The sequence below is a fragment of the Aethalodelphis obliquidens genome, unplaced genomic scaffold (genome assembly GCF_003676395.1).
Source record: "Aethalodelphis obliquidens isolate GAN/ISIS:26980383/991018 unplaced genomic scaffold, ASM367639v1 scaffold8, whole genome shotgun sequence".
Lineage (NCBI taxonomy): Eukaryota > Metazoa > Chordata > Mammalia > Artiodactyla > Delphinidae > Aethalodelphis > Aethalodelphis obliquidens.
In genome coordinates this window covers 64310698-64325896 of record NW_020837952.1, presented here as the reverse complement: position 1 = coordinate 64325896, position 15199 = coordinate 64310698, and the positions used below count along the sequence as shown (strand labels likewise).

At 66.1% G+C, this 15199-nt stretch overlaps 1 protein-coding gene and 1 long non-coding RNA gene across 6 annotated transcripts; one reads left to right on the top strand and one right to left on the bottom strand.

Moving 5' to 3' along the window:
• Positions 1-22: 22 nt before the first annotated feature.
• On the top strand, positions 23-3569 carry LOC113621194 (uncharacterized). Its single transcript, XR_003433104.1, has 2 exons — positions 23-1145; positions 1397-3569. It is a non-coding gene; the product is annotated as an uncharacterized LOC113621194 (long non-coding RNA).
• An 800-nt stretch (positions 3570-4369) lies between these two features.
• TRABD (TraB domain containing) lies at positions 4370-13725 on the bottom strand. 5 transcript variants are annotated; one of them, XM_027108096.1, is made up of 9 exons: positions 13638-13725; positions 8618-8685; positions 8224-8302; positions 7656-7822; positions 7321-7461; positions 6661-6771; positions 6426-6565; positions 5813-6181; positions 4370-5697 (listed from the first exon to the last, which is right to left on the bottom strand). In XM_027108096.1, exons 2-9 carry the CDS (start codon positions 8648-8650, stop codon positions 5520-5522), a joined length of 1218 nt encoding a protein of 405 aa, XP_026963897.1. In that variant the 5' UTR covers positions 8651-8685; positions 13638-13725; the 3' UTR covers positions 4370-5519. The 5 variants fall into 5 exon arrangements, with proteins under 5 accessions (XP_026963897.1, XP_026963900.1, XP_026963898.1 ...); XM_027108099.1 differs by lacking the exon at positions 13638-13725 and having other exon boundaries at positions 5813-5924; positions 6009-6181; positions 8618-9924; XM_027108097.1 differs by lacking the exon at positions 13638-13725 and adding an exon at positions 9785-9924.
• Between the last annotated feature and the right edge of the window lie 1474 nt (positions 13726-15199).

Genomic DNA, 15199 nt, shown 5'->3' with positions numbered 1-15199 from the left:
CTGCTCCAGGTCTCGCCTCGGGGACTGCGAGGTCCCGGCCTGTCCGGGTCCCGGTCCGCGGGGCTGCGGCTGATGGCTGGAGCGCGCGGCGGAGACTGGGCCGTCCGGAATGACTGCCCTGCGCCACAACGGCAGGTCCCTGGCGGTCCGTCCCGGAGGCACCGGCCAGTCCGGGCTGAGCGCTCCGGGCCGGTGGCCGTGACGAGTGACGTCCCCATGGGACCTCCGGGGTGCCTCCCAACTCCGCGGTGAAGCCAAGGTCAGACCCGGCCCCACGCTTTGCTGAGGTTTGGCCCTGGATTGTCCTTTGCCCACTGCGCACAGGGAAGGAGGGAAAGAGGACCTTTGTCCAGATCTGTCCGAAAGTTGGGGGACATTTTTGGGCCAGGAAGAGCCCCAGGGCGAAGCCAAAGCTGAGAGCCTGCCAGCCTTGGGCCAGGCGACTCCCTCGTGCAGGGCCTTTGCTCCTGCTCTTTCCCTGCTCCAAGCAGGGTTCCTCACACGCGGGCTGGATCCCAGGCCCACCTCTCCTGCCTGCCTCCTGTGTTTTTCCTTGCACTTCTCTCTGAAATTAGCTCATTCCCTTATTTTCCTGTTTCCTGTGTGTCTTTCTTCTCACCCACGCTCTGGAAGGGTGGGAGCCTTGGTGATCTGGGCACCAGTTCCCCCAGAACAGAGCCTGGCCCAGAGAAACCCCCCATAGATGCCCAGGAGGCCTAGGGTGGGCGCAGGGTGGGGAGGGCAAGCCTGGCCTTGAAGGGCCCGACCCCAGGTGAGGAGCTGGGGTCAGTGTTGCAGAATGACTCAGGGGTTCTGTTCAGAAGAGCCTTGTGCAGGGCCCCCCAGGGGACCCCGCTGATGCCTGCGTGGCACGGGTGGTCCTTGCAGGGGTTCCCAAGCCCCTGCCCACCTGGACCCAGAGTCACACCTGAGACCGCGGACAAACTCGTAAGCTCACCTGTGGCTGGGGCTGTTCTGTTCCCGCTGCCCCGATTCCACACCAACTTCAGGGAGACGCCTCGGAACCTCACCCTGGGGCCCCAGCATGGCGCCCCAGACCTCGTATGAACCAGCTCCGCCCCTGCCGGCTCTGTGACCTCGGCGAAGCCCTCACCCACCTCCAGCTCGGGGTCCTCTTCCCTGACGTGAGCAATGACACTGCCTTCTGTGTGGGGTGGGGGGGTCCCACGGACAACGGGGACAACGTGGTAGGTGCTTGGCACCCTGGAGCCCCCTCCTGCAGCCTCCTTGGCACCCTGGAGCCCCCTCCTGCAGCTTCCCTTCCACCTGGACCCACCTGGGGTCTTCCCCACGTGGTCTGCTGGCAGAGTCCCCTGTTCCCAGCCTCCTTCCTAGCTACCTGGGAGACCTGACCTGAGACTCCCCTCTTCCCCAGGCCCAGGCCCTCCTGCCCCATCTCCTGGCCGCCTCACCCCACTGTCCTACCCCTACTCTGGAATCTGGAGGGACTGGGTGTTTGAGGGCCTGTGAGTGCCGGGCTCTGTGCCCTACTGCCTGCCCTGCCTGAGCTCACAGCAGAGGGAACATCTGGTGGGTTCCAGTGGTTCTGCAGGTCAGTGTGGGAGGGTCAGTGGCCCTCCCAGCCCTGGCAACCTTGCCTCTGCCTCACTCTTGGGCTGCATGGCCTCGTGGACCTCCCTAGGCCCATCCGGTACCTGCAGGTGCCGCTGGAGCGCAGGGTCCACGTGGCCCTGATGCGTGGGAGCTGAGCTTGGCCCCTTCCTGGCCCCTCCCTGCAAGAAGACTCAGCCGATAGCCAGGCTGCGCCATCCTTGCAGGGCAGGCCTAGGCCCTGGGGGTGGCAGTGCGAGTGCGCAGCCCGCTAGAGTGCAGGGCCGGTCCACAGTCGTCCGGCGCATGCCTGAGTTGGCCCCGGTGCGCTCCGGCCTCGGTGTGTTGAGGTTGGCCTGGTCACCATCGCTGTACCACCAGCTGGCGCGTGAGGGCTCGCGGCTGCAGCTGGCAGAGATGTGGGCCATCGGCGCAGGGCGTTCAGCCATGGGGCGTGTGGTGCAGCATGCTGAAGCCACAGCCCTCCTGGTTGTGGACACCGCCGGAGCCCTGGAACGTGTACCCTGTACGGTGTGGGCCGTGGCACTGCAGCCCTTCAGCTGCACCCCCATCCTGGATCCTGGCCATCTGGGCCCCCCGGCAGGTGGTCCGGGAGGAACATCCTTTCCCGGAGAGCTGAGGCTGGCAGAAGTAGGCTGAGAAGTTGGGGACTCTGGGGTCCCAACCTTCTCCCCAGCCCCTAGCCCGGGAAGCATGTCAGCACACCACGATGCTTGTGGGCAGGGGGGTGGTACGAAAGCCCCCAGCCCTCCCAGGCACTCACCTGCGGCCCTGAGTACAGGCCGAGAGGTAGAGCCAATAAAACCGGTCTTCCTGGTCCACGCGGAAGCTGTCGTAGCGGGCCCGCAGCGAGTGGTTGCCCATGTCCCGCAGATCCACCGTCAGCTCGCTGTGCAGGCCGGGCTGGGAGGTCAGGCCCAAGATGTGTTCCAGCCCCGGCCAGTGGTCACCCAGGCTCAGGCCTGCCCTGTGTTCTCAACAAGGCCCCGGGGCCCTGGCTGCACGGCCTTCCTACCTCCCCAGTCTCCAAAGCCCTCTTTGTACTCCTGCCGGCACCTCTCAAATTCCAGCAGCCTCTCCCCGCCCGTCTCACCTCTGAATCACCGTCCAACCACTGTCTGCACGCTTGTCATAGAACCTGGGGTGGGGCGAGGACGTCAGCGCCTCCCGTGCTGGCTGGGCCTGGGTGGGTCGGAGGGGCCTGCCCCTCCACGGTCCAGGCGGGAGGGATGTCGCCCTCCCCTAAGCACTCTTTATATGTTTGAGAAATGAAACCTTGTTGTTTTTCTGCTTGTCAGTGTAATACAAACTTGCATTGGAATACACTAACATTCTCAGAAATAGGGTGAAGACTCACAGTAACTCCCCAGGCCTCAGGCTGACGGCTTCAATTTAATGGATGTTATTTTATACTTAACTTGTATCCTGGGCATCTTTGTTCCCTTGGAAGTAGACTTCTCTTCTCCTTTCCTGACTGTAGCCAGCGCCCAGAGAGCATCTCTGTTCCAGGTGCAGGTGTCTGAGGATGGCCTCTGGCCTGGCCCGGCCCTTCCCTCCCAACAGCCCACGGTAACATATTTTTGCCAAAGTGATACACGAACTGCAGGCTGCTCTCCTGGACGGGGCACTGGCTCCTCTGGCTGGCTGGCGTACACACCTCTGGGGCCCTCTGGTTCTCCACCCAGATCTGAGAGCAGCCTCTCCCTGGGGAAGACTTGGGCCAGGAGGGGTCGGAGTTCTCCGGGTGACCAGACCCAGAGCCCGAGAAGGGCCCGTGGACAGTCCAGCAGGTGACTTACAACCTTGGTCCTGGCAGATGTGCAGCCACTGTCCTCTCGCCTTGGGCCACACCTGCCTCAGGCCTCTTCCCTTCTGGAAGCCGCTGGCCTTCAGGCTCCTAGCACTTGCTGGCTCCCACCCCTCCGTCAGACCCTCGATTCCTCCCGCCGCCCCTGGACCCACCTCTCCCTGTGGGTCCAACCTGGCCTTCACCTGCTGCCCTAGGAGGGTCTGCCTTGGCTTCCCCGCCTCCCTCGCTCGGCCCAGCTGGCCCCCCCTAACACCAGCCTGGAGGGGGCCTGGTCCTTGCCTGCCCCTCCCCCAGGCTGTTTAGGGCAGGTACCCAGGTGGGTCCTCAAGGGGAGTGAGAAGCCTGCAGGGTGCAGACCTGTGGGTGACAGCTCCGAGGCCACCCAGCCATTACGCACTGGGCCCCTTCCACTCCCCTACACCCGGCCAGACCCTGGGGTCCCAGCAGGACCGCCTGGACCTGTGGAGAGAAGACCCCGGGCAGAGGGAAGCTCAGTAGCCCCTGGAGCCCCTGGCCCACCATGGGCCCACCACCCACTCCTACCAGCCTTTGACAGTGTGCCTCAGAGCTGGACCAGGGCAGAGAGGCACAGAAGAGCCCCGAGACCCAGCGCAGGGCAGGCGGCCATGCTTCCTGGGGGGCAAACACGTGGAGAAGCGCCACCCCGCCGCCTCCTGCCGCGCCCCCGGGGCGGCCCACACGCCTCTCCATGCCCACTGTCGCCTTTCTGGGCGATGTGAGCCGCCGGTCCCCACTGAGTTTTGTTCAAGGTGCTGGGCTCGCTCCCACCTCCTCCCCTCCGGCATGCCAGGGTGTGGGGCTGGGCAGGGAGGGGAGCCCCAGGGTGCGGACTAGAAGGGAGGGCAGGGGTCCACAAGGGATGGGTGGGTACCACCAACACCCTGATGCCCTTCCCCACCCTCCCTGTCACCTGAGTCCCATTCCCGCACATTTCACAAAGCAAGCTTCCAAAATTAGATTTTATTTCAGTCTCTAACGGACGTGTACACGAGCGTGTGAACGACAAGGACATGGCCCAGCCCAAGGCTCCTCGGGCCAGACTGTGGCCACGGCTCTCACCTGGTTTAGACACTGAGTCAACACAGACACAAGCGAACGTGGCCCTGGGCCCCGACGGGATGCACAGATGCTACGTCGAAAACAGGTGACCGGGACACGACGCAAACAGGTAGTGACCGGGGTCAAGTGCTGTATGGGGCCAGCTCGACCTTGGGCCCAGCTGCACCCAATGCGGTTCCTGTGCAAACTGGCGGGCCTGGTGGATCGCTGCCAGCCATCCACTGAGGGTCGGGGTGACCCCCAGGTCCCACCACTAGCTGCACAGGAAGCAGGTTCAACTGCCTGCGGGCCAGGCAGGCTCCACCCCGAGAGGGCGGCGGCCCCGCAGCCCCCACGGCTGGAGGTAGACCACGGGGGCAGCTGGACGGGCAGCAGTTGGAGGCCAGCCTGGCTGCCCATGGCCGAAACTGACCCTTGCCACACCCCTGTCTTCCTGGGACTGAGACTCCAAGAGAAAGATGTTCTCTTGGTCCCAACCAGATTTAAGGCTAGTATTTCCTGACATTTGCTTCGGTTTGTTTTAAGTTAAAAATACCTGAGTAGAAAAGTTTCAGACACTTTTAAAAGCCAGAAACGCACAACGTCTGTAGGCACAGCCGTTGCTGGCGCTCACCCGGGGCCGCCAAGGAGCCACGCGAAGGGCTGCACGGGCCAAGCTGCCCTTCCCCGCGTGCTGGCCCGGCACCCCCGCGAAGCGCCGCCTGCGACGCGGAGAGAAGGCACAGTGAGGTAGGGGCTGGCCGGCTGCGGCCCACCGCACCTCACCCCTCCCCCGCCAGCTCATCCCGGGCCGGTGAACTTCCCAGCGGCCGCAGGGAGGGGGTGGAGGGGGGCTGCTGGGAAGCCCGAGCTCAGACAGTGAAATAATTCTTTATTTGGGCGGGTTGGGAGAGGGCAGGTGAGGCTAGGCCGGACCCCCATGGGGGGTGGCACCCAGGAGCTCCTCAGGGGGCCGGCCCCCCGTGCCCCTCGGCCGTGTCACAGGAGCAGCCGCGGGCAGCCCCCTGGACGGACGTGGTGGCTCCCTCTGTCCTTCCTACTTGTGCGGCCAGGCCTCGGAGGCCCTCTGCAGGCAGTACTGGGCGGCAGGCAGTGACAAGACCAGGCTGCTGGCACGGCGCCCCATCCAGTACAGGCCGTAGCCCAGGAGGCCCAGGAAGGCGGCCTTCGCGGCCAGCCAGGACACTCTGCCACAGACGGACGGCGGGGGGACGCTGGGGAAGGGAGGGCGGGCTGGGCCTGGCTGGGGACGCACGATCCCCCAGCCCCCAGCCCGGCTCCACGTGGGTGGGGTGGGGCGGGACGGAGGGCTGGGTGGGCGGCACTCACGTCATTATCTCCTGGATGTTGAGGTCGGTGGTCCAGTTCTTCTCGATGCCGGGGACGTGGCCCATGCCCACGACGCCCACCACCACGGAGGGGACGCACTTCCTGGGCTCGGCTGCAGGGGAGAGAGACGCATCAGCACCGCCCACCCGACTGGCCCTGGCGGGTCCCCAGCGACTACCCCGCAGCCCATCCTCACCGTCAGAGGCACGGGGCAGCTCCAGGCGCCGGGCCGCCTGCCTCAGCATGTAGGTCAGATAGATGTCCCGCTCAGACACGATGGTGCGGTGCAGGTCGGGGAACTCGCCGATCATCTCGGCCATCATCTGCTCCAGCAGGTCCTTCTGCTTGCACCGCTCCACGTCATCCTTGCTGGGGGAGAAGGGCGTGCTGCCAGCCCGAGGGACGGCTGACCCAGGGCGGGGACCTCGCACCTTCTGTCTGGGATCCTGGCAGGAGGAAGGGCTGGGGAGGCCCTTTGAGAGGAGGCTCCGCCCGAGAATGAGAGGCGTGTGCCGTGTGGCGGTCTGGGCCAGGCCAGGTGTGGACCAAGTGCTCTGTGGGTATCTCAGGCCACTGGTCACCATTCCCGGGCCGGGAGGCCGAGGGGCCCTACCTGATAGGGTCCGACAGGAAACACAGGCCCCAGGCCAGCTTGATCTTCTGCCAGAAAGAGAGGGCGGCGATGGCCCTCTTGAAGGTGACGGGGATAGGCCGGTCGCCCAGGTGGAACTTGCAGAAAGGCACCTTGCTGGCCTGGGCAGAGGCTGGGTGTTGGCGGGGGAGCCTCAGGCCCCGGACAGCTCCCAAGTGCCAAGCCCCCTCCGCCCCCCGGCCGGGCCCGGGCCCACCTCCTTGAAAGCCTCCCTGAACTCGCCGCCAGGGGCCATGCCCAGCTGCTCAGTGATGTGGGCGGACACCTTCAGCAGCAGCATCTGCATGAGTCCCGACATGACCCCGTTCTGCAGGGAGAGGCCCGGTCAGCCGGAGCGCGGCAGAGCATGAGGTGCCTGCGGCCCTGCGGGAGGCCTGCCCTGTGCTCTGGGGAGGAGTGAGGGCCACGCTGACGTCCAGCAGGGCCTCATGGTGGGCGCCTCACCCACGGTGCACGCTCAGAGGCCCCTCCCGGCCCTTCAGACGACCTTCCCAGAGCAGGCCCACCGCAGACCATGCAGTCTCAGACCGGCTGCCTGGCCTCTGCCCCACGGGTGCCCCCTTTCCCCCTCACCCCTCCAGGCCAGACCCCCAGCTCCTCTGCCCACATCCCCCTTGGGGCACCTGTCAGTGTGAGTGGACTTGGGTCCTGGGTCCAGAGCCCCTGCGCGAGGCACAGTGGGGTCGCAGCTCTGGGCCACATGACACGCTGAGGCCCCACCCCCGCCCCTGGTGACCTGCCAGCACACTCCGGGGCCCTCAGGGTCCCTGACCAGCTCCTGCCTTGGGGTTGGGGCCTCAGCCGCCTCTCCTCACTGTCCCTCGGGCCAGGGTCCCCACGGGGCGGGCACGCGCACCTGCCTGACGGCCTGCTGCAGCTTCTCCAGGCTGATCTCCTTGGCCTCACGCAGCAGTGTGCGCTCGTCCATCTTCAGCATGGACACGCGGTACTGGCACAGCTCGACCACCACCACGTCGGGCTGCACCTCCCGGATGGTCTGCGACGGACATGCCAGCTCACCGCGGGCCCCACGGGCAGAGCCACGCCGGACCCGGAGGCCCACCCCCAGGTCGACCCCACCGCCGCTCAGCCGCCGTGGAGACAGCTCGGTGCTGGAAGTAACTACGGCGGGAGGGACGGCCCGGGTCTGCGTGTCCTGCCGCAGCATTAGTGGCGGCTCACGGGCCTCACCTTCGCCACGTCTTTCTTGCTGTCGTCGCTGAAGTGGGCCGTGCCCACCACGTACACGCGGCTCCCGTCCTCGGCCACCAGCTCGGTCACCGTGCACGGCAGGTTGGGCCGCTCTTGCCGCCTCTTCAGCTTCATCTCCAGGAGCAGGTGGAAAGCGTCCACGTCGGCTGCAGGGACAGCAAGGCCTGGCTTGGGGCCATCCTCCCACACGGGCAGCCTGGGCCTCCGGGGCGCAGGGACGGGGGTGCGTGCTGCCCCGCGGAACGCGGACGCACATGGGGGCCTCTCCGGGCCTCGAGCCACTGGTACTTGCTCACCAGGACGTGCGGCCAGGCCCCACGCCAAGGGCAGCCCCCAGGCCGCCGAGGGGCCCAGGACGGGGTGGGGCTGTGCAGGGCACCCGGCCTCCGCACCTGAGGAGGGGGCTCCTGCCACAGCCCTGCTCGCGCTCAAGAAGCCCCCCTGCCACCCCCCCACGGTGGGCCGGGGCCCCTGGTCCACCACAGGCTCTGGAGATCACCCAGCCCAAGCCCCTCCCGCCCGGCACGGTGACCCAGGGAGCACGCACACAGGTTCTGGGGCTCTCCGGGGAGCACCCTGGGCACCACCTCCGAACCCCCTGAAGTCACGATGGGCTCTGTGCTGGCCTGCGGAGGGAAGGGGAGCGTTCGAGCGGCGGTGCTCGCCTCTCCGGGGCCTGCCGGGACTCGTGCGGCTGCCCCACCAAGCCCCAGAGCCTGTCGGCTGTGTCCCCCAGACAATCCCCTCACAGGCGGCCCGCCCTCAGGGCGCCCTGCCCCGGGCCCTCAGCTGACTAGCAACATCCCAGGAAGACCAGTGAGGGGCTTCTCTGCACAGAGGCCAGAGGGACCCCAGGGAGCCTCACGGGGGGAGCCCCACTCTCCACGGGGCCGCCCCGGCCCCCGCCCCCGCCCTCTGGCCCCCCGGCCCAGGGCTCTGACCTCGCGAAGGGGCTGTTCGTCCTGCCCCTCCATGGCGGGCGGTGGCTCCCGGCACCGACGAGTGAAGCCTGAGGAAACACAGGAGCCGCGTCCTCACCTGGAGCCCCGGGGCCGGGCACGGGGGTCAGTGCCCCGTGGTGCTGCGTCCATCGGGAATGATCCGTGGGCAGGACCTCGGCCCCGGGCACAGGTGATCTCGGGATCTGCGGTGCGGGGCTGAGAGCAGGCTGGGGACACCCGGGCGGCGAGCCTGAGTCGCCCGAGAGCAGGACGTGCCGCCCAGCCCCCCGCTCGCCCAGCAGGGGGTTACCCCCGGGGGCAGCCGGCCAGACCTGGGGGCCTCCTGTTTGACTTCGGAATACAACACAATTTATAAAATTCCCTAAAAAGACAAAACCAGGCGGCAGAAGGGAACCTGTGTGCTGGGCTGGCGCGGAAGGCGGTGCGGCTGCAGCCCCGCTTTCAGGAGCCACATGTGGCGACAATACGTGTCACCAGCAGCATCACACAGGCGTCGGCACAGACTCAGGAGGGGCAGGGGGAGGGATGGCGAACAGCACAGGTGTGCCGTCGTCACTGAGAACCGAGACTTCTTCTGGTTGGAGAAAAGAGGCACAAACTCGAAGAAGCTGAGCTAGGAGCCGAGCCCCCGAGGTCACGTGGGAGCCGCTTGTGCTGTCCCTTCCGGAGGGGAGACGGGGTGCAGGAGCCCAGCAAGGCTGTTCTCAGCAGAGGGAAGATCCCTGCTGGGCCTGGGACACGGTGTCCTGGACATCCGCCACACGGACTTCACCCGAACCTCCCAAGGTCCTGCCGGAAACTCAAACCAGAGTCTGACAGAGCCTCCGGTTCCAGCTCTGAGTTTAGAGCCGGGGTCTGGCCGCCAAAGGATAGGGGGCTTGGCACCCGCGGGAGAACCTGACAGATGACTGGAGGCCGTCCCGTGAGGAACGAGTCTAATTTGGTTTCAGTCGTGGGCGCCGTATCGTGGGCTTTTAGAGTCCATGTCTGTCACACGTGAACCGACGGGACGTGCTGGGAGGCCCCATGCGGGCAGTGGGACACCCCCGGGGCGCCTGTCAGTTTCACTGTTGCACTTTCACAACAAAGAGGAAAAACAAATAATAAATAAACACGACGCTAGGTCAAGTTCCTTTCCCCTCGTACCGGTGACCCTGAGCCCAGCCCTAACCCGGGCTCTGTTCCCAGCCCGCTTGGAGCTCCGCTTCCTCGCCTGCGGCCGGCAGGACCAGCTCGGGCAGGTGGCTCAGCGCAGGGGCAGCCCATCCTGAGGACGAGGACGGCTGTGCTTTCTGGAAGAAATGAGGTTGGGGGAAGGGTCTGGAAGAGAAACTGGCTCAGGACCGGAAGGGGGCAGGCCTGCCAGCGGAGAAGGGCGGCAGGCAGAGCCGTGGGCCTCCGCACAGGGCAGGGGAGCCGGCTCTGGGGTCTGAGCCCGGCCTGGGCCCCCGGGCGCCCCGCCATCGGGGAAGGAGCCGCAGCACGGGGGCGCCCGGTCCCCAGGGGCGGCGGCTCACCCGGCCTCACCACTCCCAGGGCCGCCTCCTTCCCACTTCACAGACGAAGGCGCTCCACTGATGCAAGGCACCGACCGAAATAGAAACAGGAAGCTGTGTGTGCTGCCGGGCTGGGGCCCGCCTGCCTCTCAGGTTCCCGAGCCCAGGAGAGCATCCCCCCGGTCCGCTTCACACAAGGCTGCCAAAGTACTAGAGAAACTTCTCAAGGGAGCGTCCAGTGCTGTCCTGGGAAGCCTACGTGACAGGCGGTAAGAGCAGGGCCACCGAGGCCTCAGCCTCCCTCCCACAGGGGTGGGGGTCACAGGTCTAGGTCAGCCCTGCCCTTGCCCTCCCTGCACTTGGCCTGGCCAGGCCAGGCCAGACTCACTCTGTCCCCAGGGGGCAGACGAGCCTCGAGCCCCGAGATGGCTGGGCCACCAACCGCAGCACCAGGACCCAGGTCCCCTCGAGCTCGCTGGGGTGGGTGCCTGGCCTGGGAGGGGTCAGGCAGGAAGGCCACCGAGGCCCCTTCAGGGCCAAGAGCCTGTGATTCTGAGAAGCGTCTCTGATGTCATCACATGCACACACTTCCCAATATCCTGGTTTCCTGCAACCTCCGCCAGGGCCCCTGCTGCTACCCTTGTAGGATGTTCAGTAAGTTCAGTGGGTCATCAATTCCTCCACCCCTAGGCAGCCCCGCTCACCATGGTGCATTTTCAAATATTTACGGCTGCGATCCGAGCCTCTTTAAACATTTACGGGAGGGGAGCAAAGGGCCCAACGCCATAGAACCCCGGGCCCGGCCTCCATCTCCCACACCCGCAGGCTGTGTTTCTGGCCACAAAATCTCTGGACGACGGGTCCTGGCTGCTCATCACACCACCACTGGCTGCAGCGAGCAGCGACCCCAGGCTAACACCTCGCGGGGAGATCGACGTGCCCGCTCCCATAGCCAGTCTCCAGTGCCCAGCTCCCATAGCCAGCACAGCCCCAGGGAGCCCGGAACCAGGCTTCCGCCCAGCAACCTGGCCACGCCGCGGCCACCAACGCCGAGACCCTGGGGAGCCCGGCACAAAGGAGACCCTTCTGCCCAATTCAGGTGCTCACCCCCCCAACAGGCGTCACTGCTGAGCCGGACTGTCCACGGAGCACCGCCTGGGGAGGCATCAGGCTCAGTGGCGGGAAAGGCCTCCTGAGCCTGGCCACCGGAGGCCAGCCCTCTAGGCGGCTGCCAGCGCCTGTCCCGCGGGGGACGGCCACAGGGTCGGCCAGATCTCAGGCTGCTGCTTGGCGCGGCACGGCCTTGGGCAAGTCGTTCCAACCCGCCAGGCTCTTAGCTCCTGCCTTTAGGGCCGAGGTGGTTAGAACAGCCACCCAGCCACCCATGAGCAGCACGAGGCGTGCCACACTGAGATGTCACCTCAGCTTCCCTCTGCTGGGGCATGAAGAGAACCAGCCACTTGGTTTCAGGAGACTCGTCCACAGAGAGGGACCCCACCCTTATCTGGCTCCACGCAGATGACAGCGCCACCCACGCGCTTCTAGGAAAACGAACTCCAAATCCGAGGGAATCCCTGACCCCCGTGAGGACCTATCTTGTCGGGTCCACCAGAGGATGCACCTGCTCACAGGGCAGGGAGAGCCCCACTTGCACTAGGGACCCCCAGGGAGCGTGTCAAGGTGCTCTTGTTGGATGGGGTGTTAGCGTAGGAAACGGTTTGCTGGGTGCCCCTGGCAGGACAGACTTGAGGACACCGGACAGTGCAGGCTGCGTGGCAGGCCACGGGCTCCCGCCTGCCCAGTCCAGGCAGCTGTCCCCTTCCAGGGACGGCTATGGACTGAATTGTGTCCCCTCATAGTTTGAAGCCCTAACCCCAGTGGGGGTGAAATTGGGAGGCGGGGACTTTGAGAGACGGTGAGGGTTGGGTGAGGTCATGAGGCTGTGCCCCAGGATGGGATCAGAGCCTTCCTGGGAAGAGACCCGGGAGAGCTGCCCGGTGAGGATACAGTGAGAAGGCAGCTGTCTGGAGGCCAGGAAGAAAGACCCCTCACCAGCTACCAAATCAGCCAGCACCTTGATCTTGACTTTTCCGTCTCCAGAACTGTGAGAAAACCGTTAAGCCCCCTTCAGTGGTATGTTGTCATGATTGCAGAGCAGACTGAGACAGCCATGCTCTCTCGTTCACCCCTCTAAAAATTAGGAAGCCAGAAACTGCCTCCCAGACCAAGAGCTGACCAGCACCAGATGGAGTTCCCAGAAAAAACATCTCCCAACCAACCCACTAGGCCTGTTCACAAAGCCAAGGGTTCCAAACTGGACAGACTAGCGGGCTGGAGACCTGGGAGGCAGCAAGGTGCGGCCCAAAGCCCTGACCCCCTACATCCATCCCCACTTCTGAAGTCTGGGCACCTTGGCCACCGGAGACCCTCCTGGGTCTGGCAGGCTTTATGGAGGTGTGGCTGAGGGCAGGATGGGGGCAGAGGGCACATGCCAACTCACACCTGAGCCGGAGGCCTACCACACCCGGCCAACCCTCTTGGAACCCGGACTCTACCCAGTGCTGGGTCCCCACACTGACCTCCACTGCAGGGTGCTGTGTAGGGGCCTGCCCGCCCACCGTGCCAGGCCCTCTCCTGGCTGCAACATCACCGCCATCCTGTAAGGCTGACCAGTGGCCCCAAGGTCAGGGCTCCCTCCCAGCCACGCAAGGGGGGCAACAGCGGCAAAAGGGAGAGGCCCAGGGAGAGTGGAGCCTGCACAGGAGCGCGCCGAGCTGGTGGCCCGGACATCTTCCTCTCCAGGGGACCCCGAAAGCCAGGAGTATTCAGCCTGGAAACCATCAATCTCCTGATGAGGCTGCCCTGACGCCCAAAGTCAGCCGAGGACTTCTGAGCGAGCTCCTCGCTGAAGGGTGCGCTTTGCTTTCCTTTCTCGGGACAGTTTTCACAAAGACGCATACGTGAACTCTGGGGCTTTGTGGCATGTAAGTTATGTATCAATATAGCTCTTCACAGAAACAAGGTAAGTAAAGACCTACAAGGCCTCGGAAGTTTGGTCTCCTTTGCCCATATGGCAGCTCTGCTTGCTCGGCTTGAAGGGCAGAGGCCTCCGGCACGCAGAAGCACCCAGGGTCTCCACTGAGACCCTGCCGCCGCCGTCTGGGGAGGAGGGGACCCTGCCCCTCACGCCCGGTCCCCCGCCCCCGACTCCGGCCGACCCCGCCCCCGGCCCCGACCCCCGACTCCGGGCCCCGCCCCCCGGCCCCGCCTCCGGCCTGCACCATCCGAGCCCTCGAACCCTCGCGACCCTCGCGGTCGACTCCGGCCCCGCGCGCACTCCTCAGAGGTCGGGGCTGATCCTTCCGGCCCAAGACCTCACGCTTGGGAGCTGGCTGGGCCCGGCCCGATGCGGGGCAGCATCCGACCTGGACCGCGGGCTGACCTCGACCCGCCGGGGCCCCCGCGCGCCGCCCCCCGCCCCAGGCCTGTGCCGCGCGGCGTACCAAGGCGGGGCGGCGCTCCTCAGCCGGCCTCCATGCGGCTCGTCGCTCCACCAGACGGGGCGGACCGCGGCCGCGGGGCGGGCCGGCCGGACGGGCCGGGGCCGGAGGGCCGGGCGGAGCGCGGCATGCCGGGAAGTGTAGTTCCGCGCGCCTTCGGCCCGCCCTTGCAGCGAGCCTGTCCCGAGCCCGTGGACTACAGTTCCCAGGGGGCCGCGCGCGAGCAGCCGCGGACTTCACTTCCCAGAAGGCCGCGCGCGAGAAAGCCCCGCCCCTCCCCTCCCCGCCTCCAGCGTCGGGATTCGAGGACTCAAGCGGCGTCTAAGAACCCGGGTTCGAGTCCCAGGCCTGCCACCCGACTGGGGCGGCGTTGCGAAGCGCTCCAAAGTTCTCTGGCCGCATCTCCCGGTCAGTAAAAGGGGGTTGACGTTCATATGGCCTGCTATGATACAGAACCGTCAATCCCGCCCGAAGGGGTCAGCGATAGTGCAACGCGAGGAGCAGAGAGTTCGGGTCGTGGATTGCACCCATGTGAGCACCTGGGCCACCCCTCGGCCTGGCGGCTGGGGTCCGGGGAGGCGCGGGCGGGGGCGGTGGGACGGCTGGAGGGGAGGGGGGGGGCACAGGGTGGGGGCGGGGCCCCGGGGTGAGGGATAGCCCCGTCTGGCCCGGGCCTGGTCTGGGCCTGCCGGGCCGGCCCACCAGCGGTCCGAGCTGGGCGCCGGGCTTCCCCTCAGGTTCCAGGAAGGGGGTGCTGGCCCAGCCCTTCTGTCCCGCACAGGGTCCGGGTTCCCACATTCTGAGTCTGGGGGTGGCCCTCCTGCAGGCTGGCTGACGTGGGAGGTGATGCCCCGTCCAGTCTCATGCAGGGCAGGCTCCTGTCGGCAGGCGGGGCTCTGTTACGCGAGAGGCTCTGGGTTGACGTTTATCTGCCCGTCTCGTGGTCCAGGACCCCTGTCCTGCCCTCTCTGTCTGGTTCCTATTGTTCATCTCCTTTGTGCTGGCACAGATCGCTTCTGCCCGCCCCCCACCTTGGCCACCCACACAAGAGAGCTGGAGTGAGCGCAATGTTGTCCCCTCGAGGCACTTGCCCCAGGACCTAGAGCCAGTCTGGCTGAGATGTCCATGCTGGGCTGTGTGATGGAGAGAGGCCTGGGTTCCAGGCCTGGCTGTCTGGGGTGGGGTCTGAGCTTCTCCCACAGCCCCTCCTCTTGGGAGAGGGAAGGCACCTCCACCTGCCCTGCCCGGGGCTGGAGGGAAGGAGCAAGGAGGCAGGTGGAGGGTGTGTCAAAGGAATGCTGATGCCCACGGTGCGCCCTCCGCCCCCTCCGGGCAAGGTGGCATCCCTGGCATCTGCAGGAAGAGGTCTGCTTCTGTGGGACGCTGCCTCCCTTCTGTTCCCCAGGGCAGTGGGTCTGTTCACACGCCAAGGAACAGACCTCTGGAGGAGACTGGCCTGAACTGTCCTGCTGGGCCTCGGCTCGGGGGGCGGGGCTGGGCACAGCGGTCCCGCCGAAGACAGAGACCGGGGGCGGGGTGGGGCTCAGTGGCTGGTGTGCCTTAGC